The sequence below is a fragment of the Stegastes partitus genome, unplaced genomic scaffold, assembly GCF_000690725.1.
Source record: "Stegastes partitus isolate 25-593 unplaced genomic scaffold, Stegastes_partitus-1.0.2 Scaffold220, whole genome shotgun sequence".
Lineage (NCBI taxonomy): Eukaryota > Metazoa > Chordata > Actinopteri > Pomacentridae > Stegastes > Stegastes partitus.
The window spans coordinates 89,584-117,400 of NW_007577951.1; the positions used below are offsets into that span (position 1 = coordinate 89,584).

The window sequence follows — 27,817 nt, forward strand, 5'->3', positions numbered from 1 at the left end:
CAGGCAATCTAATAACATTCTGCTGTGAAGAAAAACGGAGTTGAACTGAAGCCTCGCAGCTTGAGAGTGGAGGGTTGGGGGGTGTGGACATGTCAACAAGCGTTTTCCCCTCCAATGAAGCTGTCCAATAACGCGATGCATGCTGCTGGTTTAGGATCTTTGAACACAATACAAAAATATGAGCTGGAAGCACAGGATCATTTTTTTCACCTGCTATGGCAAACACAATGCTAACAACGGACACTGTGAAGTTAAACACAAAAGGCAGGCTTCAGTGTCTTGTTTCATACAAGTGCTTAAACTTTAAAACTCTGACTATTAAAAAAAAAACCAACCAAAACAACCGGCAAAGAAAACAAAAAAAAAAAAAACAATAAAAATTTTCAACAAAATGGTAAAAAAAAAAAAAAAAACAAAGGAAAGTTCATGTTCACTCATTTCAAAAATGCACCCTAGAACATTTCCACACCACAAAAAGGTGGAGTCAATTTGTTGTCTGTAGTTAGATGTGAAATTATAACGATTTCAAGGGGGAAAAAATTGGCCTAATCTCCATTTGATTCTGAGGAGATTTCCGTCAATAATAGTAGTGAGGACCGTTTACGTTAAGAACAACTAATAACACATCTCTTTACAAATTCACAAAGTCTCTCAGATTCCATTGCAGGTCCGCGAACTGTCTCCTTAAAGTGAAATTGTAACAGTGGAGACACAAGTTCTGGGCAGACACTTAAGGCCTTTAAATAATTAACACGAGAGCCGTCTTTTAAAAGAGGTTTTGAGTGCAGGTGGTTCTGTGGGACCTTCCTGTCATCACCGACGGCTACGAAGAGGAACCCAAACCTTCACAGGAACCTGCCATATAAATTGACCTAGCTTCTTCTCAAAATGTCCTGTACACATTTGCAGCATTTGTTTATTTTACTTCCTCATTGTTTGGGACTTATTTTTCTGGACTAAACAAGTGAATGAACCGCTTCATCTGAGCAAGGCCAGGAGAGACAGTTGTGTAAAACTAGTTTTAAATGTAAGAAATAACACTCTACTTTGATTCCATATAAATCCTAAATGCTCTCTTAACCAACGCACAGCCACAAAGAATCTGAGCTCTGACAAAACGCAGCCCTGCCCAGGAGCACCGCCCAAAGATGTAACAGCAAATAAGTAAAATCTTGACCTTTTTTTTTTGTTCTTTTTAGGAAAAGCAGGGATGGGGGGGTAGCACCGCAAGTGTTTGACTGTCAGTCACCATTACTATTATTACTGAGGTAGAGATTTGTCCCGGGTTGGGACCGATGTTTTCATAAGCTCCCCAGCCAGAGAGGTGCCAGGCCTCAGCTTCCACACCTGTACACACTCACATACACTCACTCAACCACACACATGCAGTCACACCAAGCACTCAAACAACTGGACAGACAGACAAACAGCTGCCTGTTCCTCTGTCTGTCCATTTAACTCCCTGGGTTCCTTTGTGAGCTGGTAGGCAGAGAAAACCATCTATGGTGACTGGGAATGAAACACTGGGATGCATCTGGAAAAGACACACAAACACACAGCTACGCTACGACCAATTAGCTTATCTTCGCAATACTTTTAACCTTGAGGGCGACAGCTCAGTGGCACAAGCTGATAACATGCTATCCTATAACCTCTGCATGTAAAAAAAAACAAAACACTTTCCCTTTGTTACCTTTGCTACATTCGTTCGTCTAAACCTGCCGTGTGACAAGTCCGGTGGCTCTTTTCCCTAACGAGGGTCAATTCACTTCAATTTCATTCACAGAAAAAAATTCTCTTTAAAATCTGAAAATATTGCCATTTCTTGATATTTTGCCTGTAATGAAACTATTAAAATACTGCAGTGTTATTTTCTTTACATAAACGTATGTCACTTTTAAACTATAGTTTGAATTGAGTGAAATGATCGCAGCTTAGTTCTCCAATGACTCACCGATAGTATTAGCGTATCTAGCATGTGATATGTTCTGACATGATGTGGCGTAGAAGCGCTTCGACGCTCAATGAAAACAGTGACCTCATTGATCCCCAAACTCCAGTCCTTGTGTGTAGCCTGGGATTAAACCCAGCCTCAATGTGTTCGATAGACAACTAAAAAGAAGGGTATCATCAATAAAACGAGTCAAACAAAAGCAGAGCGAAAGAACTTAAAAACAACAAGAGGACAGGTAATCTTAAACTGAAGACATGGAATCATACTAAAGCTTTGCATACAAGTCATCAAGCAAAACAACAAAGAAAACAACAAAAAGTAGCTTTCTATGGCCATGTTTACTCAAAATAAAAAATCCAATTGTTTCCATTTTGGTTTTACAGTCACTCTTTTCCCCTGCGCTGAAGGATGACAGATGATCTCGGCAATTCCACGGTAATTTGCTTGTTCAGAGTGGCGTGTAGGCAGCTCCATGTCCGGGAGAAATCCAAACTTTCAGAATGGAGATGGAGGGCAGGACTTTGGCAAAGATTGACAAGATGATTTCTCAAGATTGCCTGGGGATGTTGAGGGAGACTTGGTAGGATTTACAAGGACGGCGGCATCTGTTGTCCATGAAAAATCAAGCAGCCGTTAAGGGGAAAGTTTGGGAGCAGGTACCCCTGAGGGAAAGAGGGCCGCGGGGACAGAGGTGCTGTTCTCACATGGATTCAAACTCATCGATGCGCTGCTTCGTGTTGCCCTGTCGGATCTGGCGCAGCGTTTTGTATTTGTCTCGACCGGCTTTCACGTTCTCTGCGTGTAGCACATCGTTCTGTGTCTTCTTGGTTTCGTCTCTGGCCTCGGCCAACTCTGAACTTAATGTCTGAGAGATCAAAGAGAAGAAAGGATGAGAGGTTGAGAAGGAAAAAGGGAAATAAAGAGGCGGACAAAGGAAAAAAAAAAACAAAGAAAAAAATGAAAAAGGAAAACACCAGTGGGGTGATGAGAAGGCACAGAGGTCGCAGAAGAGACAGGTGACAAAAAGAAACAGGACATAGGTGCAGAAGAGAAGAAGGGGAAATATGCCTCATTGTAAAGTAAACTCCTGACTGACGCGAAGCCATTTATTTTTCACCTCTGGCTATTTGTGTGTCATAGCGTCCTTCAGTGTTCACTGAACGAGTTAATCAACAGTTCAACTTGTTTTGAAGACAGAAGCAGGCGTCAGCATTTATATCGGTTTGGCCAAAGCCAGTTCTTCAGCACTGGTCTCTGGGGAAGGCCAACGTAAGCTTACAGGTGCAGACACAGACCTGTCTGATTTTTTTTGTATTGTTAAAACTGTTTGAATTCTTCTTGCCATAGTTTCAGTAAAAGTCCTGGCCTATGCAGTAGCCAAGCTTAGATCTACAGCCTTTGCAATATATTTAAAGTTATGAAAAACATGAAGAGGTTGGATATTATACGTTTGACTGGTTAATTACCAGAAGGTCTGTTTTAAAGCCAGGCTACCATCTAAGCCAGCACATCTCCTCCTGTTAAAAGCAGGAGTTCAAAGAAGAACGGACAGACAAATGTACCTTATCTTACCCTTATCTGCCATTGCTTGGCTGGTCTTTCTTCTTTGCAACAAAACTGCTGTTAGAAAATAATATATTCTCGTTGTTATTTGTGTTTGTGAGACCGAAATCTCGTCTGGTTAAATAAAACTAAATGAACTGAAGAGATGTATATTGTTCAACTAAAAGGGGGTAGCTTTATTTTTAGTTACCGAACTAAGTTTTCTTGTTTTAGACCTCATTTCAGTGCAACATGTGCTTCACAAGGAGGAATCATTTATTAAACTGCATTTTGATTAGGACCTATATTAGGTTTAAATTTTATATAACAAAAATCTGGATCTAGCCCTTCAACGGAAAATTTCAGATGTCACCGAGAGGTTAAACTTTGCCTACAGGCAGCCATTTTGAACCCTACCCAAATGTTTTCTCCCCTCGCTCTTACCTGCAGCTGCTTCTTGACCCTCTCGTTCTTCTGGGCTTCAGTGATGCGTGCCTCTTCACTGCGGAGGTCTAGCTGGCTAACACCTTCATTGGAGAGCTCCGCGCTGGCCTCTGCGTGGTTCTCATCTTGCTCGTCGTGCTCGCTCTCAGCATGGCCACCGAGAGGTGGAGGCACCACTGTCATTGCAGTCTTCAGCTCCTCCTTGGTCTTCTCCAGGTCCTCCTGAGCAGACAGAGCCTGTGGGAGGAGACACCATGAGAGTAAGAGAGAGACAAATAACAGACTCACACCAGACACAAGAAATGGCTAAGTGTTAGGAGCACCACACCAGGTGTACTCACAACAATTTTAGGTGCAACTTGTCTCCAACAGACCAGATTTGTTACAAATGTGAGATAAATACTCGGGCTGAGTAATTATTCAAATGTTATTTTTCACTGCATACCTTATTTTGCAATCAAGCTCTCCTTTTTTCATGCATTTAAACTCCAGCACAGACCTGTTCTTTACTCTCTGAAAGCCTAAATGTTGGATTGTTGGAAAGGAGGTAAATGTGAGTTGGGGTGACACAGGTAAGTTTTACCCAGCTGATGATGTGCTGTTGCAATAGAGATCCTGCTCAGTGTGAGAGAAAGCACAGGTTTGGACATCTGGTATATGTGCCTGGCTGACGAGCCAATGGTGCGAAGCTACCATCTGCAGGATTATGACTGAACGCCTCTAAGTGGGGAGCAGGTTGATAATTTCATTCCTAACAAGTGACTCCATTTGTTCTGATCCAATTACTTGTTTGACTAAAGCTTTGAGGAAGACTCAGCCACAGTATGCAGTAGTTGGAAACATCACAATGAAGCCAGTGATTAAAACTGCTGTACCTTGTGCTGCCACTCGGTGGCCTCATCCTCTTTCTTCCTCTTGGCGTCTTCTAGGAGAGCAATCTTTGCTGTGAATTCAGCCAGCTCAGAAGCCTGAGATAAGACACAGACACCACTGTTACACATACCATAAACGTAAACACACAACCGTTACACTTTATACAATCATTCTAAATATTCAAACACATACCAGAGTCTTCTATATACAGAAACTTCAACGTATCAATATCTGCATAGTCTGGGAATGTTCACATGGTCAGTCAAAGAAATACACACCAGTTGTTCTTGGTTCTTCTGTTGGTCTGCAGCCTGTTTGGCCAGCTCTGACTTGGCCTCCTCAGCCGCTTTTCGGTCTCTCTCCAGCCGCTCAGCCTCCTCCCTGGCTCTCTTTCTTTCTTGTTCCAGCTCCATGGCCCGGCGAGTCTGTTCCTCGAGCTCTGTGGAAGAGCAGATATGCAAACATGTTACACATAAGGTCTCGTTTCCTTTTCTGCGCATTTAAAATTCAAATATGAATGTAAATCTGAACTGAGGGTGCACTTAGGAATACATTATGGCTTCTGAATTGTATTTTGACCTCTGCTGCACATTACCAACATGTAAGTATTCAAACGTACGGCATCAAACAGGGTTCTATGGAAAAACAGGTGCTTCTAAATAAATACATTAAGAAACAGTAAAGGTTACCCGAGAGATGAAAGAGCAATGGCTTCAATTAACTTTTTAGTTCATTCTGGTTATACAAGCAGGATGAATAGACATAATTGGCCTTGACTTACAGCCCTGGAGAGATTCTCTAATTTGATAGACAGGAGGGAAGAGGGAGGCAGCAGCAAAGATAAGTGAGCAGATGGATGGATGAAAAGAAAAATGGGCACCTTTCTGAGCTTTCATCGTCTGCTCTTCAATCTGTCTTAGCCTCTCCATGAGCTCTTCCTTCTCACGCTCTATCCTTTCCTTCTCCTTCTCTGCATGCTCTCGCTTCTTCTTTTCATTCTCCAGCTGGGCCCTGGGAAGATTTGTAATTACACATTCCACATTACTATTTGAGTACATTTTAAGTTAGAAACATACATTTTATTATATAACTTAAACAAATGCAAAGAAGCACAGCAGATTAAGCTCCGAACTGTGATCTGAATAAAGCTGGGCTGCTTTGACTGAATAAATTACTCAGGCACACCTGCCTCAGACAGTGTGTGAAAGAGGCAAGACTGCCCTCCAGTGGAAAGGCTCGACTGCATGAGCTGTTGATGTTCACCAGCTGCTCTTTATAGTAAACAAATACTAAACCGATGTACACAGATATTAATCCATTTAATCTTCAACAGTGATGTACAAGTACGTGTGAAGACATTTACACATTTTCAAACGTAAGTGAAATAGATCGTAGGTTTCACTGGAAACTAACAGGTGCAATCAAAAAGTTTGGAAGCATGGTCATGTGCATGCAACAGGTGTGAACGGTTACTCTCTCAAGTCAGGATTCTGTGTGTTGTTGCTTTATCAGCACTGCAACCTGTGTTACATGCATTTTTGTGACCACTTGTAGGTTTGTGTTTTCACTCTGAAACTACAAAAGCAGCACTGTGTCAAAATCTGTGAGGATTTCCTTCAAAAGGCTACAGGATGACCCAACTCTCATGTCAAGGATCTTTACTGGTGATGAGCGTTAGTTCTGTCGCTATGACCCGGGGACCCAACAGCAGCCTTCGCAGCAGAAGAGCCAAAGTCTCCAAGACAAAAGAGAGCGTATCAGGTCAGGAACACACAAAGAGTGGGCTCGTTATTTTCCTTGACTTTACAAGGTTGTGTAAAATTCGCCCCACTGGGTCAGACTGTCAATGCCGAGTTGTAATGTAACATCCTGTGAGAGAATATTTTGCATGAGCTGTGGTGAGTTGTCAGTTGGATTTTTTTTTGCCGCACCAACACAAGGCACATCCTATTTGCCAGATTTCACTTGTTGCAATTTTTTTCTCCCACACTTGACACAGATGTTGCTCACAGAACTGGACTTTCAGAGAGTGTTCCAGGAGTGGAAGGAGCGCTGGAAGCGGTGTATAGAATAGAATAGAAAAATACTTTATTTATCCCAGTCTGGGAAATTATTGAATAACTGAACAAGGTGACTTCTTAGAAGGGAATACGGCCAATTACACATCAAGTTGGGTTTTTTATTTTTATAAACAGAGATTTAAAAATTTTTGATCACACCTCGTACTTGCAAATGATGAGTGCTTCCTAAAAGTTCTCATTTTAGATTGGGACGATTAAGGGTTAATTTATTGCTTAAATATAAGAAAGTATAGCAATTCATTCTCTAGACAGATTTTGCATGAACCAAATGAATATTTGGTTGTGAGTGTGCCTCTGCAGTACCTCTCCATCTGTTTGTGGTGCTTCTCCTCCCGAGCTTGAGCTTTCATCTGCTGAACCTCGATGGTGTCGGGCTTTCTCCTCCTCATGTACAACTCGTGGTTACCCATACACAACGCCAAAATACGCTTGTTGATGCGCAGTCGGGGGGCATAAAACACAAAGTCCTACAAATATTCAAAAAGAAAAAGAACACAGACAATGTAAAGCATTTGCATAATGTCGAAAATAAAAAAAATATTTGTTGGCTTATTAGTTCTTCTGATGAATCTGACACTCACAGGTGCTTTCTTGTCAATAGGTTTGATGACAAACTTTTTGTCATTAAAAGAGATGTTTCGAATCTCACTCCAGGGGAAGCCAATCTTTGGTGTTAACCTGGAAGAAAATAAATGATGGTCAATGATGTGCACTTTACCATTTGAAGTTGCAAAGTCAATTGAGGACATACAGCACAAGACGTAACACGGTTGATTGGAGCATGTTTTATAGAATTCTGCCAGCAGATGGTGCTTCATAAAAACCGACCACATCGCAGGAAATTATGACACTGAGTTTCAATTTACTTTTTCAGTGTTTGTAAGTGGAAAAGAATAGTGGCAAGAGTGGAGGAGTGAGTACAAGTCAAAACTCACTTGCTGCCAAGAATAAGAATGATAATGATGATGATCAAGAAAGAAAAAAAGACAGAAAGGAAAGGAATAGTGAGCACGTCGCTGCCTACACAGAGAGAAAGAAACTATCCTTTGCTATCTTAGTACTGCAATCTTTCTTGTTTCCTTCCTATGTCACCTGGACAAAGGAAGAAGGATGACAGCTGAGATGACCCAAGATAACAGACCAAAAGTCACAGCAGAGTCAGTGAGAGGAAATACTATCGGAGCAGTGATTAAATCGATCCTTTCTTCTTCAAATGGAGAAAAAAAAAACTAAACACAGAGGACAGGAAAGACTCTCCTACAATGGAGAGACACAGCCTTCCTTTCCCCACCTTTCCCTCAGTTTTCAGTTCTAAAAATATCTTAGTTTCCTCTAAACTTGTTGGACATTTTGCATCTCACATGGGCACCAAGTCTCTCCAAGTGAGAAAACAACAGGCGTATTTATGCAATCATTAATCAGAAATTGCAGGATAAGAATACTACAGATTTGTTTGAGGCAACTTTGAAACAGGGGGATCTTTTAGTCTTTTATCTGTTAGACAGAAAGATATTTTTAAAAAGAAAATGTTGCATAGTTCAGCTCCATACACACACTCAATAAACAATGTAATATTTATGGCTAAATGGATCCATATTATGGTACAAAGTTTCAGATTTATGTGCATTACACTACAGATGTAAAAAAAAAAAATCCTGCTGCTTTCTGGTGTGTGAACAGAGTACTGACTGGAACTGCTTCAAAAGATTCAGCCTTAAAGCCCCATATATATCATGACTTTAACAATGTCAAAGCCAAACAGACTGTTTTTTTTGTTTTTTGTTTTTTATGGGGCTCTGATCAATCAAGTTAAATTGTTTTAAATGTCACAGTGTGTGCTCTGTAGTTAAGAGCCTACAAAGCCCACATAATTATCCCTGTCTGTTGAGTGTAAAATCCCTTGCCAACTGGTTTAGATGATTAAAGTTGCTGAAAATCTATTAAACATATTAAAATGCTTTACTCAAAATTCATTCACTCACAAAATGTAATTGAAAAAGACCCAGAGAGAGGCAAAGACACCAGCAGAGAGAAGGCTTTCTATTTGGCTTTGCTTAGTATATTCCATTCATTTTAGGGTGAAATAAATATTAACACCCTCATCTTATGTGGAAATAACAGGAAAAAGATGCTCCTCGTTGTAAGCGTAAAACTGGTCAAAGCAAACACAGGCCTCTGTAATGCATCTTTTCATGTTATATATTTCCATTAGCGTAATGCAAGGCTTTTGCTCGGATTTTGTGGTGAGGTTGTGACAGAAAGTCTAACAGACAGCATGATGATGACATGCCTCAACACACATCTACCAGCCCTGCTGATTGTGACACACTGTGTTAGAAGTCTTCAACTAGTCATTTGTCTTCAAGCCAACTGCTGTTTAGTAATCGACTGCAAACTGCAGCTTTAAGGCTTTGGCAAACATGTCTGTGTGATGGGATTAATGTCAAAACGTCCCTTTTGGAGCATCAAAATACTATCTGTATATAAGTTGATTTAAAAAAATACATAATTTATCCAAAAAGAAAAAATATTTTGGAAGCTGAGGTCTTGTCTCATTACTGCCAAACTAACAATTATCCCATATGATTATTCTGATGTTTGTTTTTTCCCCCAGAATTACGTAACATTTCGTTTGTGTATCTCTTACTTGTCCTCGTGTTCATAGATGTTGAGTCCAAGAGCATCCACGCCCAGCCACAGCTGCGTGCCCTTCTTGTTTTTGATTTCAAAGTAGTTAACTCCATACATCTCCAAGTCCTGGGCAATTTTAAGATATTCCATCATTGAGTCCTCTCTAGAGAAGAGGGAAAGCAGGAGGTATATTGTACATTACACAAGTATTTAACAAAAATACACAATCATATCTGTCAGCAGGAAATTCAGTCTCTAAACATTTTATTTCTACAAACATATGACCAAAGTATCAGACAATCACTCATTCCAACTGAAGTCAAAAATGAGGATTTTTTGGTATTGTTCAATCAGTAACTACACAGACAATGACTAATGCCATAACATGATAGAGCAAGTTCAAACATGTTTACTTAGATAACAAAAATTCTTTGTGTATATCAAGGGGTGGAGTGTGGGAAGTGAGGATTGTGATTAGGAAAGCTTGACACACCTGAGCATTCCTCTGTGTTCTTCATGCCAAGTCTGTATCCTGTCCTCCCATTGCTCCTTCGTCAGCTTGTGTTGCTCCAGGACTCTGTGCACAAACACACACACAGTGACGTTTACCTCGAGGAATGTCGAGCAGCACAGAATTACTTCCTCAAGAGGAAATCATACAAAATTCCAACAGGGAATGAGACAGATTTCCATTTTCATGTGAACACCAAAGATACACCTCCCAAAGTAGATAGCAGTTAGGTCTCAAGTGCTGTGACTCACTTTGGCTGACAGCAGAGTCATACAAAATAGGTCACAACTATTAGCTTCCTTTATAAAGCTTAACAATACCCTTAGATTTTCTAATGAACTGACCAGTATCAAAAGGGTTTGTAATATAATCTCTACCAAAAGAAAAAAAAGGAAAAATGTCAGTGAAGTTTGGTTAGGATAGTTTACTAATGCACTAAATTACAACAAAATATAAATACATAAAAATGACAAAGCCAAAAATATTGGCCCACAAACAATTATTAGCCAATAAAGTCACTTTTCTGACTTGAAACTGACAGCAATGTGTTACTGTGGTTCCTAACTAGGTTGGCACATGTCTCTAGAGGGACTTTAGCCCATTTCTCTTTAGAAAATGGTTCCAGCTCCTCCATATTACATAGTTTGCAAGCACAAGATGTAGATATGTGCTTTGAGAAGACAATCGTTAGTCTGGTTTTGACATGCCCTTGTGTGAGCAATTCAGTTGTTCTTTGGCAATGACCCACCGTAACAAGCTCAAACCACTCTTGCTTGAAACTTAAAGTCCAGAATCAATTGTCATGATGAAATTACATTTTACAAAGAACGTATGAGTGGTGCCTCTCAATCTAGCCTTCAAGTACCGATAGTCCTTGTATCCTAGCTCTTGCAAACCATTCAATAAAGCTCAATTCCGATTGAGCCATTCAAGACAGATGGGGTTCAGGGGCGATTTGAAAGCTAAAAATATCAATTTGCTACATTCTCTTTGTTAACTAACAACCACAATTTTCAATACTTTCATTACAGTGTTTCCCGTATATTGATATATTTGTGGGAGTCCATCACAATGTCAACATTTACAACTACACATTCATTTTATTTATTTTTTTTGCTATTTAAATGTTGTTTCACTGTAAAGCAGTGCATCAATGTGTTCTTCCCCTGATTGCCTTGCATTGGACCTGTCTGTCAACAGCCAACCTCCCTGTCCCCGCACACTCAAAATCTGTGCACGGCAAGAAGGACAGTTGCTGGCAGAGAAGGAGGCTGGCTGAACAGAATCAGTACAGAGCTCATGAATGGTTAGTATCATGAACGCCTCTGCACAAATTTGTCAAAAACTGATGGATTCAAGTTAACTCTGATAAGTTAATCTGTCTATTTTCTTAAAACAATGCCCTCAATCTCAGTGACTCAATTCTTCACATAAGCCACGAGCAAGCATGTAAGGAGCCTTGCTAGTAAGGACAGCTATAAACTAACAATAGAATACAGCTGGGTTGTCAAGGTTAGCACATTGTACACAGCTGCTAGTCAAATCGACTGCTGATGCAAGTGGATAATGGTGATATTCATACTTTAACCCTGATGCTGAATTTTTGCTCCCTCAATCCAGATGAATACTGAAAAAAATGTTTCAAAGACTCAAAGGAGCTTTTCCTGAGGAGGCACAAATGCAGTCTGGCCCTGAGGGATTGCTTTTATCATTTATTTGACACAAAGTGAAGTAATGGAGCTGTAATTATTGTTCAGGCTTTTATTTGTCACAGAGTACTTGGTAATTAAAACATTTGCAGTGGAGCACACACCTACTGAATTTTAGGAAAACATCCCTTTTCTCCTTAGAGGCTGATAATTTTAACATTACTGTAAATGTTACAGCATATTTTGTGCATGTACCTCTGAGGCAGCAGTCTGTCGTGGGTAAGGTACCCAGCCTTGTGGACATCTTTGTTGTAGTCTCCATACTTGGCCTGGACAGCGTATGAAGCCAGCAATACAGCTGTCTCTGGAGGACAGTAGTTCTCGTCATTCAGGATGGCCTCCTTGACCTGCCAGAACAGGTGTGGGTGACGTTAACAAATGAAATTCATTCAGTACTCTTGTTTTTCTCAAACAATAATTGAGTTTACAACATTTCTGCCAAGCAAGTGGGAGCTGAGTAATAGTAATGAATCGCACAATATGATAACGTGCATTTTTGGAATTGTTAAAAGTGTGATTATGGCATCAGTGTGTGCCAGCGCACTGAGCGCCTGTTTACCTGCAAGAAGAAGAGTCTCTGGGTGATCTCTTGGATGAGTTCCTCAGAGACATCTTCAGGGAAGAACTTGGCTCTGAACTTAAACTGCAGGGGGTTCTCTTTCTTCACATCTTGCTGGGTAACCTGGATAAGAAAGACACTATTCTCATTTCCTCATCAAATAATCAGCAAAACGTAAGCATTGTGTCAACACTATATCTCATGTGAACAGCCTTGAAAGACAAACAAGTGAAAACAAAGCTTGTAAATCAGTCGTATTTTCTTTAGTCTGTAATAGAGCAGAGCAATAAAGAGGTCAGCTTGATAAATTAGGAAATATGAGCTTGTTATCTAATGAGTGTAAAAATAAATTAAACATATCCCGAAAAAATATTTAAAGTACTTTACAAATAGCCACTATAACCTAGTACCTATTAGCACAGATGACTTTATTTCACAACTGTAAATGCCTCAATGCAATCTTTTGCATTGAAACAACTTAATAACCAAATCCTAAGATGATTTTATCAAAAATATAATCCTTTTACTTTGGAAAAACATGAAAAGAAAACACTGACACGTATAGCAATATATCTTCCTCAAAATCTAGTATTGGTCAGGCTATAATACACAACAAAAGCATGTTAATGGACTGTACTAAACAAGCATGTTCATCACTTAACACTTCTGTAATGTGGTCATTGTCAGTCCAAACAGATCTTTCTATATCTGGTGACATATGCTAGCGGGGTGGGCTGTGCATATGTGCACAGTTGACGCTTGTGCACACAGAGACGCACACATACAAAATAGTTTCCATTGGACGCCCACTTGCTAGAAGGAATCCTATCATGTATCCTGCCGACAGCCCTGCCCTGGCCACAGGGGCTCGAGGGTCATGACACAAACACACACGTCTGTGCCCATAAACTTGCACTAGTTTCACAGAACTTTAATGTTTCTGGAATTTTTCAGCACAGTGTTTCTCAAGCCTCTGCCTCTTTTCTGTTCCTCTCACAAGCACACAATGCTTGTCGAGTGTGAGGGAATTTTCTGTCACGCCCACTTGGAAACACAGAGAGACACTGTTTTAGTGGGGGTGTAAGACTGGAGGGTGTGTTGGCCGGAGAGAAAGAGGAAGCCTGTTAAGCACAACTGAGGCTCCAGACCACAGCAGAGCTTCGAGGCAAATCCCACACATGGAACAGACACTGACACAGAATGAGAGAAGTGTGAATGAAAGCACAAGACCCTGACAAAGAATTAAAAAAGGAAAAATCAATAACTATGCATATTTTGGTGGTTATGACACAAGCAGAAGATTAAACCAAAGGGAAGCAGACCTTCTTATTGAGTTTGAGCCAGGTGATGTAGCCTTTACTGTCCACATACTGTAGGCCAAAAAACCACACCTCCCGCAGACCCACTGTCTTCACCACCTAAGAGCAAAACAAAATGAAATGTGAATTCTCAGATTTTAAAATCATCCAAATGATCTTTATGACAGTTTTCCTGTATTTAATAGGCGACAGTGCAGTCGGACAGTAGTAGCATATTTGTGTAAATCTTTGGATCCACAATGTAATACTGGCACATGATGTGGGATGAGGACAAGATGTGTCTACATCAATTGGTAGTGCTTGACAGTTATGCTCACCTGGTCAAAGAGCTGCTTTCCTGTGGTATTAGGTTGGATGGCAAACTCCAGCTCTGCATCCATGGTGGTCACACGGACATTGATCTAGAAAAAAAATACGACAAGGAGTTGATTGTTTGCCATATTACACAAGCAATAACTTTACAGTTTCCACAGAAACAGTTAAGATTCAGTTAACTGCTCTGTCTGTCCATCTGCATGCACCCTCTCCCAATCCCCCATGTGTGCATACTTTTCTATTTCCCTCTCCTCCTATCTCTGTATTGCTCACTGTTTATTCCTTTGCCTCAAATTCTTCAGTCAGTGAAATAACATTTATACTAGGGTATCATGAAATGTACTTCCATTCTTGATAGCAAGACCCAATCACAAAAGCTGGGCAGAATCCACGTTTGGTCAAGAGGAGGGTTATGAAGGCCGGCTGGCTGACCTGGGCTTACTCACACAGACACACTCTTGATCTGGGTTTGACCCAGTGTGTCAGTGTGTTAGTCTGCACAGGGTAAGAGATCAGATGCAGAACACATGCTTGACTGTTCACTACAAAGTTTCTACTATAGACAAGCCACCTTTTATAATTGTTTGTCGTTAGCTCGGGCCATAAAGTCAACTTCTGAATAACCGTTTCAGTATTTTGTTACTCTACAGTACAATAATATGATTTTGTAAGGATTCTTTATGAAACACCACTTATTTTGGTGCTAACATTGTGCAGAAACGGTAGAAAAAGAAACAACCACAGTAATCCCATGAGATAGAGCATCACACATAGCAAAGCCAGGTAAAATTATGGGGTCACATGTAGCTCTTAAAACCAAACGACTGAAGCCAGTTTACGAAACTTTAACTCAATGGCTATGCTGACTGATAGATTAAAAATGCACAGATCAAATTAATAAATTGCCTTTTTGTATCATCTATGCACTCGTTTCAGTACATTTAATTGAAAATATGAGCTTTAATGTTTACTACAAACTTAAAGAAAAAGCCAAAGCAAAATTTGACGCTAAATAATTTTTGATATACTGATCAATGGCTAATCAATTGAAGCCTGAAAAAAAACTTCTAAGTCTTGATCTCAAAAATCTGCTGAACATATTCACTGTACTTAAGTCTCATCACACAAGTAAATTGGAAGGTTTTGTAAACATATTGGATTCTTAATCATTTTAATCAATGCTGCGTGTGTGTTAAACTGACAGACAGCAGAGGACAGAAGCCAGTAAACCACACAGCATGGCAGAGTGTGGTAGAGCATAGTTTCTTTTATTATATGAGTATTTTGATACAAACATTTGCTTGCCAGTGTGGCAGATAGCCTGCCGAGACTTACTCACCAAATGGAAAATCTACCAACATTTGGCGCATGGTGGGTGTTCATTTTGGACTCTAACTAAAACCACACAAATTTTGATGAAGATACAATAGTGCTACCAATTTTTAACAAATTACTGCCCTTAGTTTTGAACGGCATTTTCACAAAAAGGCATCTGGTTAAGATGTATACTACACAGTTGCAAAGTGTTCGTTTCAAGCTAGGGGCCCCTCCTGAGGTTTCTCTCTCCCCCAACAATTCCTCTTTGTCTCTACTCACAAATAAAGACCCCCAGGAAATGGCTATTAATATAGAATTAAGAAACATAACGTATAATTTCCAGTCTCTAGAAATTACAAAACTCCTGCAGAGGACAATGGAAGAAACTTTTTTTTCTCTGCATGTGGGCAATATGTCAAATCCTGTCCTTCCTACCCTCTCAGCACTCTGCTAGGGTGAGCAAGCCCCACTTTTCAAGGCAGCAGCTTGCTACTCAAGGACCTCAGTTGGGGTGGAGCAGAGGATAAAACTCAGTCATTGGCTGTGCCTTGTTAAGCAGCACTGGCAGTAGGCCTAGCAGCAGCTGATGGCACAGAACAGAGCGGGCCTGACCTCCGAAGCATCTGACATCCTTCCTCCCACACCTACTTACACACTGAGCGGTATATTGCCTCGGTGGTGGTTTACAACACGAGAAGAGAGAAAGAGGGAGGCGCATAGCACTCAGGAAGGCGAGAAGCAAACAGAGATGGTATACAAAAGCAAAGTTTAGCAAGAGAAGACAGAGTGAGAGAGAAAAAAAAAAGAGCGGGCGAGATACAGAGCAACAGGAAGCAAGAGAGATGATCTGGGGTATACTCTCTTTGAGATTAAGTTACAGCGAGGTTAGTGTAGAGCCAACCATACAGAAGGGAGGGAAAGGAAAAGGGACACAGAAAGAAGAAACTGTGGCAATGAACCCTTTTTCCTCTCAGCAATTATAGACAAAACCTCAGGAACGCTTACTTTGCATTTCTCTCCCTCCCCTCTTATTTTTGCACTGTCTCCCCTGCCTTCATCCCGCTCTCGTTTTCTCTCAATATCCCTGCAATGAATAATCCATGAAACTTGTGTCTATACAGCACATAGCTGGACTCCCCTGTGCCACAGAGAGCTCAGACCACAATGTATCTGCCTCTGTCTAACTCTCATTAATTAGCCATGAATAGTTGCAGCACTTTCTCCATACTATAGATATCTTGTATGATCTCTCCTGCATGGCCACACAACACCTAATGTGTAACAGTCCATTTAGATAACATTATTGTAAAGGGGCTGTATCCTACATGTCCATAATCTAACCTACTTAAGGACAAGCTTTATCTGGTTGGAAAACACGAGCAGCTTCCAGGGAAACGATTAAGTCTTAAAGAAACATTGTGCAACTATTTTAACTTAAAATAACAGCTTCAAACTCACTTTGATGTTACACTGACTTGTAACAGAGACACTGGCTCCTCTTTCATTTCCATTCTTGCACTATGTAACTTGCATATCGGATATTATGTCAGTACAAGTGTGTAACACTTTGTTACTACATTCTACACACTACAAGTAGAAGCGAGCTCAGTATTCACATTACCGACACCGCCTTAACACTAGTTGGCAACCGCCACAAAGCAGGAAAAAGAAGAAGACAACAACACTCAGTACGGATGTCATGGTGAAGGTGAAGAGAGCAAAGAGAACAATCATGGAGGACGCTATGAAGAGAAAAAGAAAGTGACCAAGCAAAAGGACAGGACAAGAGGAAATCTTTCTGTTGTGGCTTTTTGTTGTTGGTGGGAGCTTCTCAAAATAAAAGGCTTCAAAATACAGACTGAGCAGTCCTAAGTCTTGTGTTTGTGCTGGATGCTTGGCTGTGCAAGCAAAGTTGTTGACTCACTAGTTTTTGATCAAAAGCCATGTCAACCCATTAGGTAGGGAGGTATAACCACTAGCTAGAGATCTCCACAGAAAAAGATAGCATCTGCTGTTCTTGACTGCTAATTAAACACGCTTCCACAATGTATTGGTAAACCGTGTTTAAGCCTCACTATGGCATGGGAATTACATTTTTCTTTTATTGCAGTTTGTAACTGTGAATTAACATCCTAAAGTTAGGAAAGTAAATGGTTCAAAGTAAACTGGGGTTGTATAAACCACTAAGTTTCATTCTGCTAAAGAACATGTAACACTACATTTCCTGTTGCTATGAACAATAAATTGTGGGTTTAGATTGACATGACGATTTGCTCAGCAAGTGTTACATACTGTTGCTTTAAGCCACTAAATGATTGTATTTTGCCTTCAGTCTAGATCAATTTTCAACTGATTCAGTTGCTGCATTAAAACAAATATTGTTTTCTATGCGAGCCAAAATCTCTGTGGCACACTTGTTGCCAAAGTGTCTTTCAATGAGGATTCGGCACAGAGGGAAAACCATATTTTAGGCAACATCAAGACCAAGGCTTAATTCCTGTCTGGGAAAGGGATCCAAACTGCAATACACACCAGTAATCTGCTGGTCTGGAAAAAGTTATGGTTTCACAAAAGATGAAATCAGAGTGCACAGGGCAAAAGTGGCGGAGATGGAATCAGACTGTAGGAAATTTGTTCTAAGTGGCTGAAAATTTTTAAAGCAACTGTCCAAAGCTGGTAGGAGTTGCCAGTTAATGAATAACAGAAATGCAACGCACACACATTCTGTGGGGTGCTGAAATGTAGAGTTTCTTTTTGTCGTTGCCTGCTCTCCAAGAAAAAAAATCTACCAAACTAAGACTTAGTTTAAAAAAACAATGAATCTGAAAAATCTTTTTAAAAAACTTGCAGTTATTTTAGTATGAATTACCTAAATTAAAAATGCTGCAACACATGTAAGTGCATGAATATACAGGTCCTCTAGCTGTGACATGATGCAGACCCATGCACACGGTTGTCTACGTGCTTATCTGTGTGGCACTAGCTTTTCATATTATGTAATATTGTTTTCTGTGTTACTTTGATTACTCTTTGCTAAATTGAATCTTTTAATCATATTGAGTGCACACAATGGCAGTACAATCTGTTTTTTTAGTTCTTGGTGATGTTATTCACTTTCACATCAGAACTTCTACTTTTTTTCACAGGGTGTGTACAAATAAGGTTTCCTCTCAGGCTGGAGGATTTTCAACCCTGGATCTGTTTTTTTTTGTGTGTCATTCATAGGAGTGATTCTGGGATCTGCTTTATGAATGGGGGTCACTCTGAGCACTCTACACCAGTGTCTGGCATCCAATAACATAAGCTACTTATTACTGCACAACCCTATCAACATCATTTCATTGAGGATGCTGAGTATATTGTTACACGGCAGAACATGAGCTACTGCTAAAAAGCAACACCAGCTCTTTATTCTGATTGGCTTTACTTACATGCAGATACTTCTGTACAAACAAAACATTATTGATTAATGTTAATCCAGTTACAAAACTGAGCTAAACTTATGTAAACATATATTCGACAGTAGGCTAATAACTCTAAGTACAGGGGCCACTATACAGCAACAAGATCACTGCTCTTCATTTCATATTTTTGTGAAGAGCTCTCAGGAACACTACAAATGAATTAACTTTCACTCAAGAGGAACCACAACTCAAGAAACAAATTTGGCAGAGGTGTAAGTACAAACACCTCCACCCTTCTCTTTTTGTACTATACACATTCTGTCCACATAAGCCACTACAACAGAACTTAAGCGATGAAAAATTCAACAAAAAGTTTGACATACTTGTTGTTCTACCGTTTATTTCTAGATGGTGGGTCTCTCTCAGGGAGTAAAATACCGCATAGGACATGGCATATTGCGTTGCCATGTTATGATCAGATCTGCAAGTATTTTATTTAAGTTTGTCTCAGATAACGTGGTTTGACAACAGCAATCAAGTCTTCACTGCCAGTTTCTGAAAACAGAGAATCGCCATCATTTGAAATTTAAAGTGGAGAGTTATGCCCTCAGGGACCTCTGACTTTGAAAAACCACCTCACACTTAACACGGGTACTAAGATCTAGTTTTGCAACAAATTTCATCACACGAAACAAAGCAAATTACGGCAAAAGTTAACCAGAGAGACAACGTCTTCATCTGCTCATACAAGTGCATGGAACTGGCTGTTGACAAAAACCATGTCAGAAAAATTATCTGGTTCACTGACAGATGAATTAAGACTTTGTGTAGACTTGAAGAGTAACTGCCTTGGTAACTTTGTAAGACAGGAACAGTTATGGAGACCGTAGTGCTGAGCTGGGGTTTCCAAGTGACCGGCCTTGACTGTACCTTCCCGTGTTTGTGTGGGGCCCGCCTGCCATCAGCAATCAGCTGTGAAAGAGCCAACCTTTGTGCCGCAAGTGTGTGTGTGTCTCTTTGCCAAAACATAGCAAACCCACAGAGTGGAGAGAGGTGGAATCCTGTATGGACCAGACGGTCAGTTAATCCTCTCTCTCCTGCAGAGATAGGGGGAGGAGAAGAGAGACAACAACATGCCTAGGTACTGACACAGCTAATCACACACTCTGACAACTGAGACGTCCTGAAGGAGTGACTTTTGCGAGCCTGTCCTTAAACAGCACACTGTCTGGAGACACACGAACTGTGCAACATAACAGTTCTTAAAAGGATCAAATTGCCCTCTTTAAAAAGAGAGTGAGACCACTTACAGTCAGCACTTTGAGGAAGGACTTGGACCAGCAGTAAATTCCAAACGGGGACGCATTTAATAAATTTAGATTTACAAACTTCAACAGGACACGCAACCTGCAAATCGAGGTGTGCCTGTTTAATGCCACCACATGAGAAGGCCTTGCAGGCATCATGTGAACTGAAGCTTTAAAAATTCCTAAAAGCACAATGAAACCCTAAAATTAGCGTAACACTGGATATCCACTTAAGGAGTAAAGTTCCTGTTTGGCATCGGTCTGACAAACTTCAGAAGCAGTTCCAATGTGTAGTGGAAGCGTTTTAGAGACTTTCTTTCGATGTTTCTTCTTTTTCAGTTTTCTCTTTCAACTTCCTGTAAAAAGCAACAGCTTCACCTATGTGTTTAAACAGACTATGAGATAATTAAATGTTTCATTAAACATGAATTTTAAGTTCATGGCCAGACCTAAAAGACTAAAGCTTTTTCAGAAAAAGCAGACGTGACACAAAGACTGGCAGCCTGAACAGAGTTAAAATGTGACACAGCTGCAACCACTGGACACTGTAGTTAACTTGATGTCCATCTCCCATCACAGAACATTGAAGCACAATCTCAATGCAAAAACTTTCAAGCCTGATTTGCATTCATTGGTTTGGTTTCCAATTTTCCCCCCACTGTTTCCACCTTCCTCCTCCTCAACTTCTAACTTCAACCATGAAAGTGAAGACTATTTTTCATGATGTGTCACCTCATATTTAAATAACCTGAAAGTTTTCTCTTCTACCTTCATGTGCACAGTCACTAAACCAGAGATCTCCAACTCCGGTCCTCGTGAGCTACTGTCCTGCAGGTTTTTCCGTACTGCAACACACCTGACTCTAATTAATGGATCTCCAACAGCTTGTTGTCAAGTTCTACACAAGTCTGTTAACGATCCATTAATTTGAGTCAGGTGTGTTACAGTACGGAAATGCCTAAAACCTGCAGGACAGTAGCTCACGAGGACCGGAGTTGGAGATCTCTGCACTAAACAGACTTCAATTTGCATTAGTTCAAGACTCTACAACACCACAGTGTTGTGAGGGGTATAGAACAACAAGTAAGGCCAGCTAGTGTGAAATCCCAACAAGTATCTCACTTAGCGTGCAAGCTGTGTCAAGTCCAATGGCCAGAAAATGTATATATTTTTTGTTCTTTTAGGGATGCCATTTGGGGATGTTTCTAAATCCCCCTCTCCATTTCAGCTGCGAAGACGAGTTCTCACTCAAACGGGCCCCTTGTTAAATGTGCAGCTGTTTAGTTCCTGTAAGCTGTTTAGAGGAGCTTTGCTGAGAGAGGTCTTAAGACACACACACACACACACACTTCAATCAGTAGAGCCGCTAATCTGGCCTGCTGGGCTCCGAGCAACTGTCTGTCCCACTGATTAACCCCCCTGCAGAGTGAGGCCATCCTCAGAGGGAAGAAGACATGGAAGGAGAGGTGAGAGCCGATAAAGAATCACCACTACGAACGCAAACATTCATCCTTTGGGGGAAGACCAGGTGAGTGTCGTGTGGGGAGTGTCTCTTGCAGAAGACAAAAATAAATAAATCCATAAGCAGTTCGGTGCCATACTGATAGGGTGGGGAAAGGAGGGCCCTGTTCTGCCTGACTGTGGACTTGACTTGTAATAAATGAGGTGAAAGGTCAAACACAACTGGCAAAAGGTGTTTCCCTGCACCAGTGTCCCAACTCCTCTCTTTCCGCAACCCCCACTGCTTCCCCATCTCTTAAAGTTCCTGAGGAGAATCCCCTGACCACGGCAATAAATTCCTACATCCCTAACTTCTCCCACTCATTTATCTTTTATTCCCAAAATGTTCCCTCATCTTTCTGACTGCTTCCCTCCCTGACAGACCCTCAGTCATCTGCTGATATTTCTCTCTGTACAATTTGCTCCTTTACTTCCACAGAGCCAGGATGTTGACATAGACCAGGCCCCCAAAGTACACAGCTGGCCCCCTCTCCAGCAAACAGGAAAATAGCCACAAGCTAGGAAGCCAGCAAGGGCCCTCTTCCTATCACCTCATAATTCCCCTGCACCCCCAGCCCACTGGGTGCACCAAACAGCAGGGTTAGAATATTAGTATCAGGATAAATGAGCACATCTCCTATGTTTTATCCACACTGATGTTGATGCCATCAGATAGGAATGCCAGTGTCAAATTCGTGATAAGTGAATTCATGTATAAAAATAGACATGTACCAATCAACCTCTCAGGCATACAATATACCAAAGCATAGACACTTTCAGTCAAAACTGGAGAAAGAAAAAGACTGACTTTCCTGTCCCTCTGGATGTAAACCCCGCCGACTGGTGGAACAACAGTGTAGAAAAATTACTGCAGTCAGCAATGTCAGTGCAACAGTAATAAAGTACCTTCCAGGACACTGCCTCAATCTGGCTACTCTCATTATACAACACTGCACACAAAACTCATCTTTTGTTCAGTTTTTAGCACATATTTGGACAAGGGCTATCATCAATAGTCTGGACATTTTTTTTTATACAAGTTGCTTTAAACTTCAGCTGCTGAAGGGCCTTGTATTTATGTAAGACTGTCTTAAGTTGCCATGCTGCACCTTGAACGTCAGTGTAATTATTTTAACCTCAACCATACAATTAAGGTTTTAAATAATTGTATTTGAATCTTGCTTTGTCAGTGACTTATTTGCATGATAAAAAAAAACAAATGGAGTGAGGGGAAAATGAAAGAAACAGCATCACGACTGAAGTGATTAGCTGATTATTCAACCAGACAAGCTGCAATAGTTCATTTAAATCATCTGTCAAGGAAAAAAAAAATCCATATTTGCTGGTTTCAGTTTCTCAAATGTACTGATTTTATCTGATTTTAATCATTTAAAATGAAGGTAAGTTGTTTGAAGATGTCACACTGGGCCCTGTAAAGCTGAGGAGCATTTTCAGCCACATATTTCTTCCAGATTAAATGATCAAATAGTGGTCAGTTACAGCCATAACAATGATATATTATTGTTTTTTTACAGAAACTTCAAATATCTTCGCTGCCAATCCAATAGCCAATAGACAATTTCATTTGTGTGTGTTTTGACATTCTACTAAAGCGATTTATTATATTACCACATCCTAAACTGTTCACACAATCGCAAAACTATGCAACGGCAAAAGCAAAGCTGTGACAACTCCACCTTAAAGCAGAACTGAACAGGATGTCCAGAGGGCTGGCTGTAAAACCCTTACTGTGAACAAGAACCATGTTTTAAAAGAAGCCTTAAAAATCTGCTAAGTTCTTGTTATTATTGCAAAAACACAACTGAAAAGCAAATTCAGTAACCTTCCCTCGAGCTCGACAAACTCTTTGTTACTCAACCTTGTGACTGTTTTTATGCCTTGACTATGGATAGATAGTGACATTCAGACATAAGAGGCTGTTCCGAAAGTTTTAATGTCTGGCACCAATCCCAGAGAAGGTCATGTCTGATGGACCCTGCTCTAGCTTCCTCTGTTTATTATGTCAGTGCCTCCCCGCGACAAGCTGTACTTTCTCCGTCAGATATTGTCTGTGACACAAACGTCGCTCTTAGCAGAGCGGCCTGCTCTGTGCCGTCCTACGAGCTGTTTTTGGGATGGTGCCCTGGTGACTCAGGGGACAAGAGGGGGAAGTGGAGGATGACATCAGTGCCTGGCTGTTCCTCTTCTGCATCTACCCAAACCCCTTCTCTCACAGACACACAAACACCCACCACCTAAAGAGCTAGACAGGAGATGTGCTTCACTTGTGGTGTGGCCTGAGGCCTGTTGTTCCCAGTTCCTTGGAAAGTTTCTGATGCAAGCATCAGTAGCTTGAACTTAAAAGTGTTCCATGTGAAAAACATATTGGTAACATAAGCTTTGTGTCAAATTGAGGAAACCAGAATTGGTCGTCTAAAAATGCTAAATGACTAAAAACAGCTGTCATATTTATTTGATTGCTTAGAGTAACAAACCCGATAGACACCAATGTACTACAGACACAATCTCCTCCTGCCAAGGGACAACTGTTGCTCTTTTCAGACAGGAACAGTTGTGCAGATTGTGGACAAAACAATACATGTAAAGAAGTTATCTTAGGCTTTGGGAAACACTGACCAACAGTTGTCACCAATTTCTGACATTTTATAGACCACAAAACTAATCGATTAATCAAGAAAATAATCATGACAATAACCATTAGTTGCAGCCTCAGTGTCATGGCGTTGAAACTGAAGCTCAATATTTGTTTGGGAATCAATAAATGGAATTTACTGGAACTCTCAGATTTATCGGTAGCGTACAGAGCTACACTGCAGACTACAGTTTCTGTTAACACAGAGAAGCAGCGTGACAGCTGCCTCATGAAATGGTTCAATGCATGCGGAGTGGACCTGAATCATACACGTCTTCTAATTGTATATAAGTTGTATAACTGTGCAACATGCTGTACTTTCAGACTCATTCATGTGCTTTACATAATTCTGTTCATAGTGAAAAACTAGCATGACAACAGTGGGAAGCAGACAGCCATGAAGGGACTGCATCAAATTGGTTTTGTATTGGCGTTGTTCACATCCTAGGACTCTGGCATTCTCTCCACCCTTTAAGCAACAATGGCAGCAGTGTTGCAGTTGCAGGGCCTGTGGGCCAGGCAGTTCACTTCACACTCTGGCTGTTGTTTACTTGGAAGAGGAGTAGGAGGAGTGGGAGCAGCCATGGGGATGAAACTGCCACTTCCCAGAACGTTCAAATGTAGCTTTGGGCAGCAGTGCATGCTAACTATTATGACAACTACAGAGCAGTTCTAAGGAGTCAGTTTATACAAGCAGACCAGACAGGAACAAACAAGCAACTTTCATGCTTCTGATTCATATCGTATATTCTAAACCAACTCCATTTTTTCATCAAGCATTCTGAATCAATTACCAAGGAAAGTGCTGAACTAAAGTGTTTTTTTTTTCCTGGTTTCTTCCCCTCTGCACTGCACTTCTGTACACATCTGTAAAATGCAGCATAATGTCACCTGCCATCAAGCTTCTTTCAGTCTCTTACCGGTTTCGGCATCTTTGCTTCCTCTCCTCCTTACACCCGACAGCTGAGAGGATAAATCCGTCACAGGACGGCAACAACACCTGTGTCACAGGAACTGAAAGTGAAAGAAAACATTTTTCCATTCATTATACAACGTACATGGGTGGAACACTGTGAGCAGCTGCCTAAGTTTACTCTTTTTCAAAATGATATGACAAGAGAAAACACGTTTAATTTCAATGACTAACTGTGGGATTAAGCAAACATTGTTTTAAATCTGTCTGTCAATCCAGAAATTCTGTGAAATGGAAAATACAATAAATGAATCAGAAAAATTTAACGTGAAGGTTTATGAAAGCGGAACTAAAACGCCCATACGACAAAGAAAAAGCAGAGTACCCCAAAGACTGACAAGAAAAAAGAGCTGAAATGAATCCCGTTCCTAAATCTGTTAATGACTACAAGGCACAGAAACCCCAAACAGCCAGAGGCCCAGAGAAGTGGTTTTGCTTTCAATCCCACCATGCATTACCACTTTGCTAAGTGCACATACGGTAACTATTGCAAGAGTGTACAGGGGGGGAACTACTTTAAACAGGATTTCTGTGGAAGAGAAGACTAAAATACAATCAAGGCATTATGTAATGACTCATGGGAAACTGTAAAATGATCACCACTAATTATAGTTAATGAAACGGCTTGTATGACAACATGTTTTTTTTCAACCATTTGTATTTCATCATTGCTTGCGCTCCCTTAAGTCATCAGACTACAATTTATATAATACTATCTAAGAATCGTTTTCTTGGTGACGTCCAGCCAAACATGTCTCAATTCAGACTGCAAACTCTCATTGAGCTACTGAGGACTCGTCAAGCTGGAGGACACAAGAAAATCTGATTTCTCTCATTGATATTATGGATTTTTACTGTTTTCCATGTCGTGTTTTGTGCAACATGTATGTTGTACTAGAAGCACAAGGGGGAAATAGTTTGGTAATGACCCGTGTTGAACTGTAATATGATACTTTAAAGATCGAACAGTTTCTCTTGTATGGACATGTCACATCTGGGACCTCCAGCATGGTGTGATGGTAATGTGACTGTCACATTAACACACCACAATCAGCTTGAATGGAGAAATTAAATTATTATTTACAACTGGTTCGGTCTTGCTAAAGTACATTTAATGCAATGAGGATGCTTTGATGGGTCTATTTCTTATCTAAACATACTCTACTTATTATATTTCACATAGCACTTCTGTTTGAGCAGCATCTGTCCTGTTTGAAAATAATACTAAAATAAGTGTGGTTGAGTGGAGAGGATGTGGTAGATTTTTAACCTGAAAACTAGTGGATACAAGTACACAAACATATCACACTATATGCATATACTTTGCCAAGTAATGAGGACTGTAACTTCATCAATTCGAGCTTCTCTTCGTCACAAAGTAAAGGACACAATCTGGACACACACAGAGTTTAAAGCGCCTCCAAAATCAGGATTTAAAATATAAAGTTCCTGTGTGAGGCTCAAGTCTTAAAACACGTGTTTCTATGACATACGTGAAATGATAAACCCTTAACCTAAAGGCTGAACACTGACCCATACATAATGCACTTCTTGTAATATTGACATTTTGAGGTGGCGTGCAGAGCTGGTCTCATACAACTTAGCATTAGGCTACTTTCATTGTAAATGAATGACATTCTCTGTTATTGTTTGGTTAGAAAGCACAAAAAAATATTTTGACATTCAGCATCCAAATGCACTGCCCTACTCCATTTTGGAAATGGAAGAAAGAAGAATTACAAAGAGAATATAAAATGCGAGTATAATCCTCTCGACAGGTCGATAATTGTGGCTCTAAAGGTTAACTGTGTGTGAATAAAAGTTTAAGAGAATTTGTACAAAAAAAACCCCACTGAGCTGTAGCGTTTGTACTCCACACGGACACATGCCCACTTGTAGCTTGTAAGCAATTAGCTTGAGTATTTACCCGCCGAGTCCATGACACTGTAATTCAACCACAAATTGACTAAAAATAACACCAACCGATACACTCTGGGGAAAACGTTAGCTTCAACACTTTGACATGACGGTAGAAAATTTAGAATACATACGTTTGACGCGTTAAAATAAGCCTTTTCTTGGAGTTTAGCACGACAACACACCGACGTTAGCCGCTATATTTCAAAAATAGTTTTCAGGTGGCCCGTTGAGAAGCTGCTATTTGAAGCTAGTGGGTGTAGTCTACATAACGGGACGAGCCCCGAGGTCTGCCTCGCTCACACCGGGGAAGTTTTAACGCCTCTAAAAAGGTCGTTAGTTTGCCACATTTGATACCAAAAATGGCCCATTTATGAAAAAACTATAATTTAAAGCTACATAAAATGCGTTAAGAGGCGGTTTAAGGGGTTCAATTTGGCACAAGTCGCCCTTTCCATGACATATGAACTGGTCGAACACGAGGATATCCGCTATTGCATCAAACTTGAAGAGAAGCTCCTCTTTTAGGGAGAGGCGACTCACCGGGGGTCGATGTGTGGCTTTAAATCGATAGAAGCGTCCGGTCTCTTCACATGAAATTAAATGTTGACGACGAAAAAAACCGTCCTCGGTGCCGTTCCTCGTCTCTTTGCGCGTTTACCGAGACGAATTCCCGCAGACATAGAAGAACCGTTGAAGTCTAAACAGCCATAAGGGGATTTGGGGGCGCAGGCGTCAAGTCAGCCGTGATGAAATACCACGACTTCCGGTTTCAACTTTAAGCGTAAAAGCCTGATGGAAAAGTGAG

General features: G+C 40.6%; 1 protein-coding gene across 3 annotated transcripts; it reads right to left on the reverse strand.

The window, feature by feature from the left end:
- Positions 1-593: 593 nt before the first annotated feature.
- Positions 594-27,758, reverse strand: LOC103356755 (radixin). Of its 3 annotated transcripts, none has more exons than XM_008281031.1 (15): positions 27,553-27,755; positions 25,040-25,133; positions 13,941-14,024; positions 13,627-13,722; positions 12,305-12,427; positions 11,941-12,092; positions 10,019-10,102; positions 9,542-9,688; positions 7,476-7,572; positions 7,198-7,361; positions 5,694-5,824; positions 5,092-5,252; positions 4,816-4,908; positions 3,941-4,177; positions 594-2,819 (listed from the first exon to the last, which is right to left on the reverse strand). In XM_008281031.1, the coding sequence occupies exons 2-15, from the start codon at positions 25,049-25,051 to the stop codon at positions 2,655-2,657; spliced, it is 1,746 nt and encodes a 581-aa protein (XP_008279253.1). In that variant the 5' UTR covers positions 25,052-25,133; positions 27,553-27,755; the 3' UTR covers positions 594-2,654. The 3 variants fall into 3 exon arrangements, with proteins under 3 accessions (XP_008279253.1, XP_008279254.1, XP_008279255.1); XM_008281032.1 differs by lacking the exon at positions 27,553-27,755 and adding an exon at positions 27,144-27,466; XM_008281033.1 differs by lacking the exon at positions 594-2,819 and adding an exon at positions 2,903-3,574 and having other exon boundaries at positions 27,553-27,758.
- Between the last annotated feature and the right edge of the window lie 59 nt (positions 27,759-27,817).

Bases quoted from the DNA above. Each gene is read 5' to 3' on its own strand.
- LOC103356755 (XM_008281031.1), bottom strand. The intron at 13,723-13,940 runs GTGAGCATAACT...TTTTGCTCTTAG, and splicing joins GAAAGCAGCTCTTTGACCAG to GTGGTGAAGACAGTGGGTCT. The intron at 12,093-12,304 runs GTAAACAGGCGC...CTGTTCTGGCAG, and splicing joins AGAGACTCTTCTTCTTGCAG to GTCAAGGAGGCCATCCTGAA.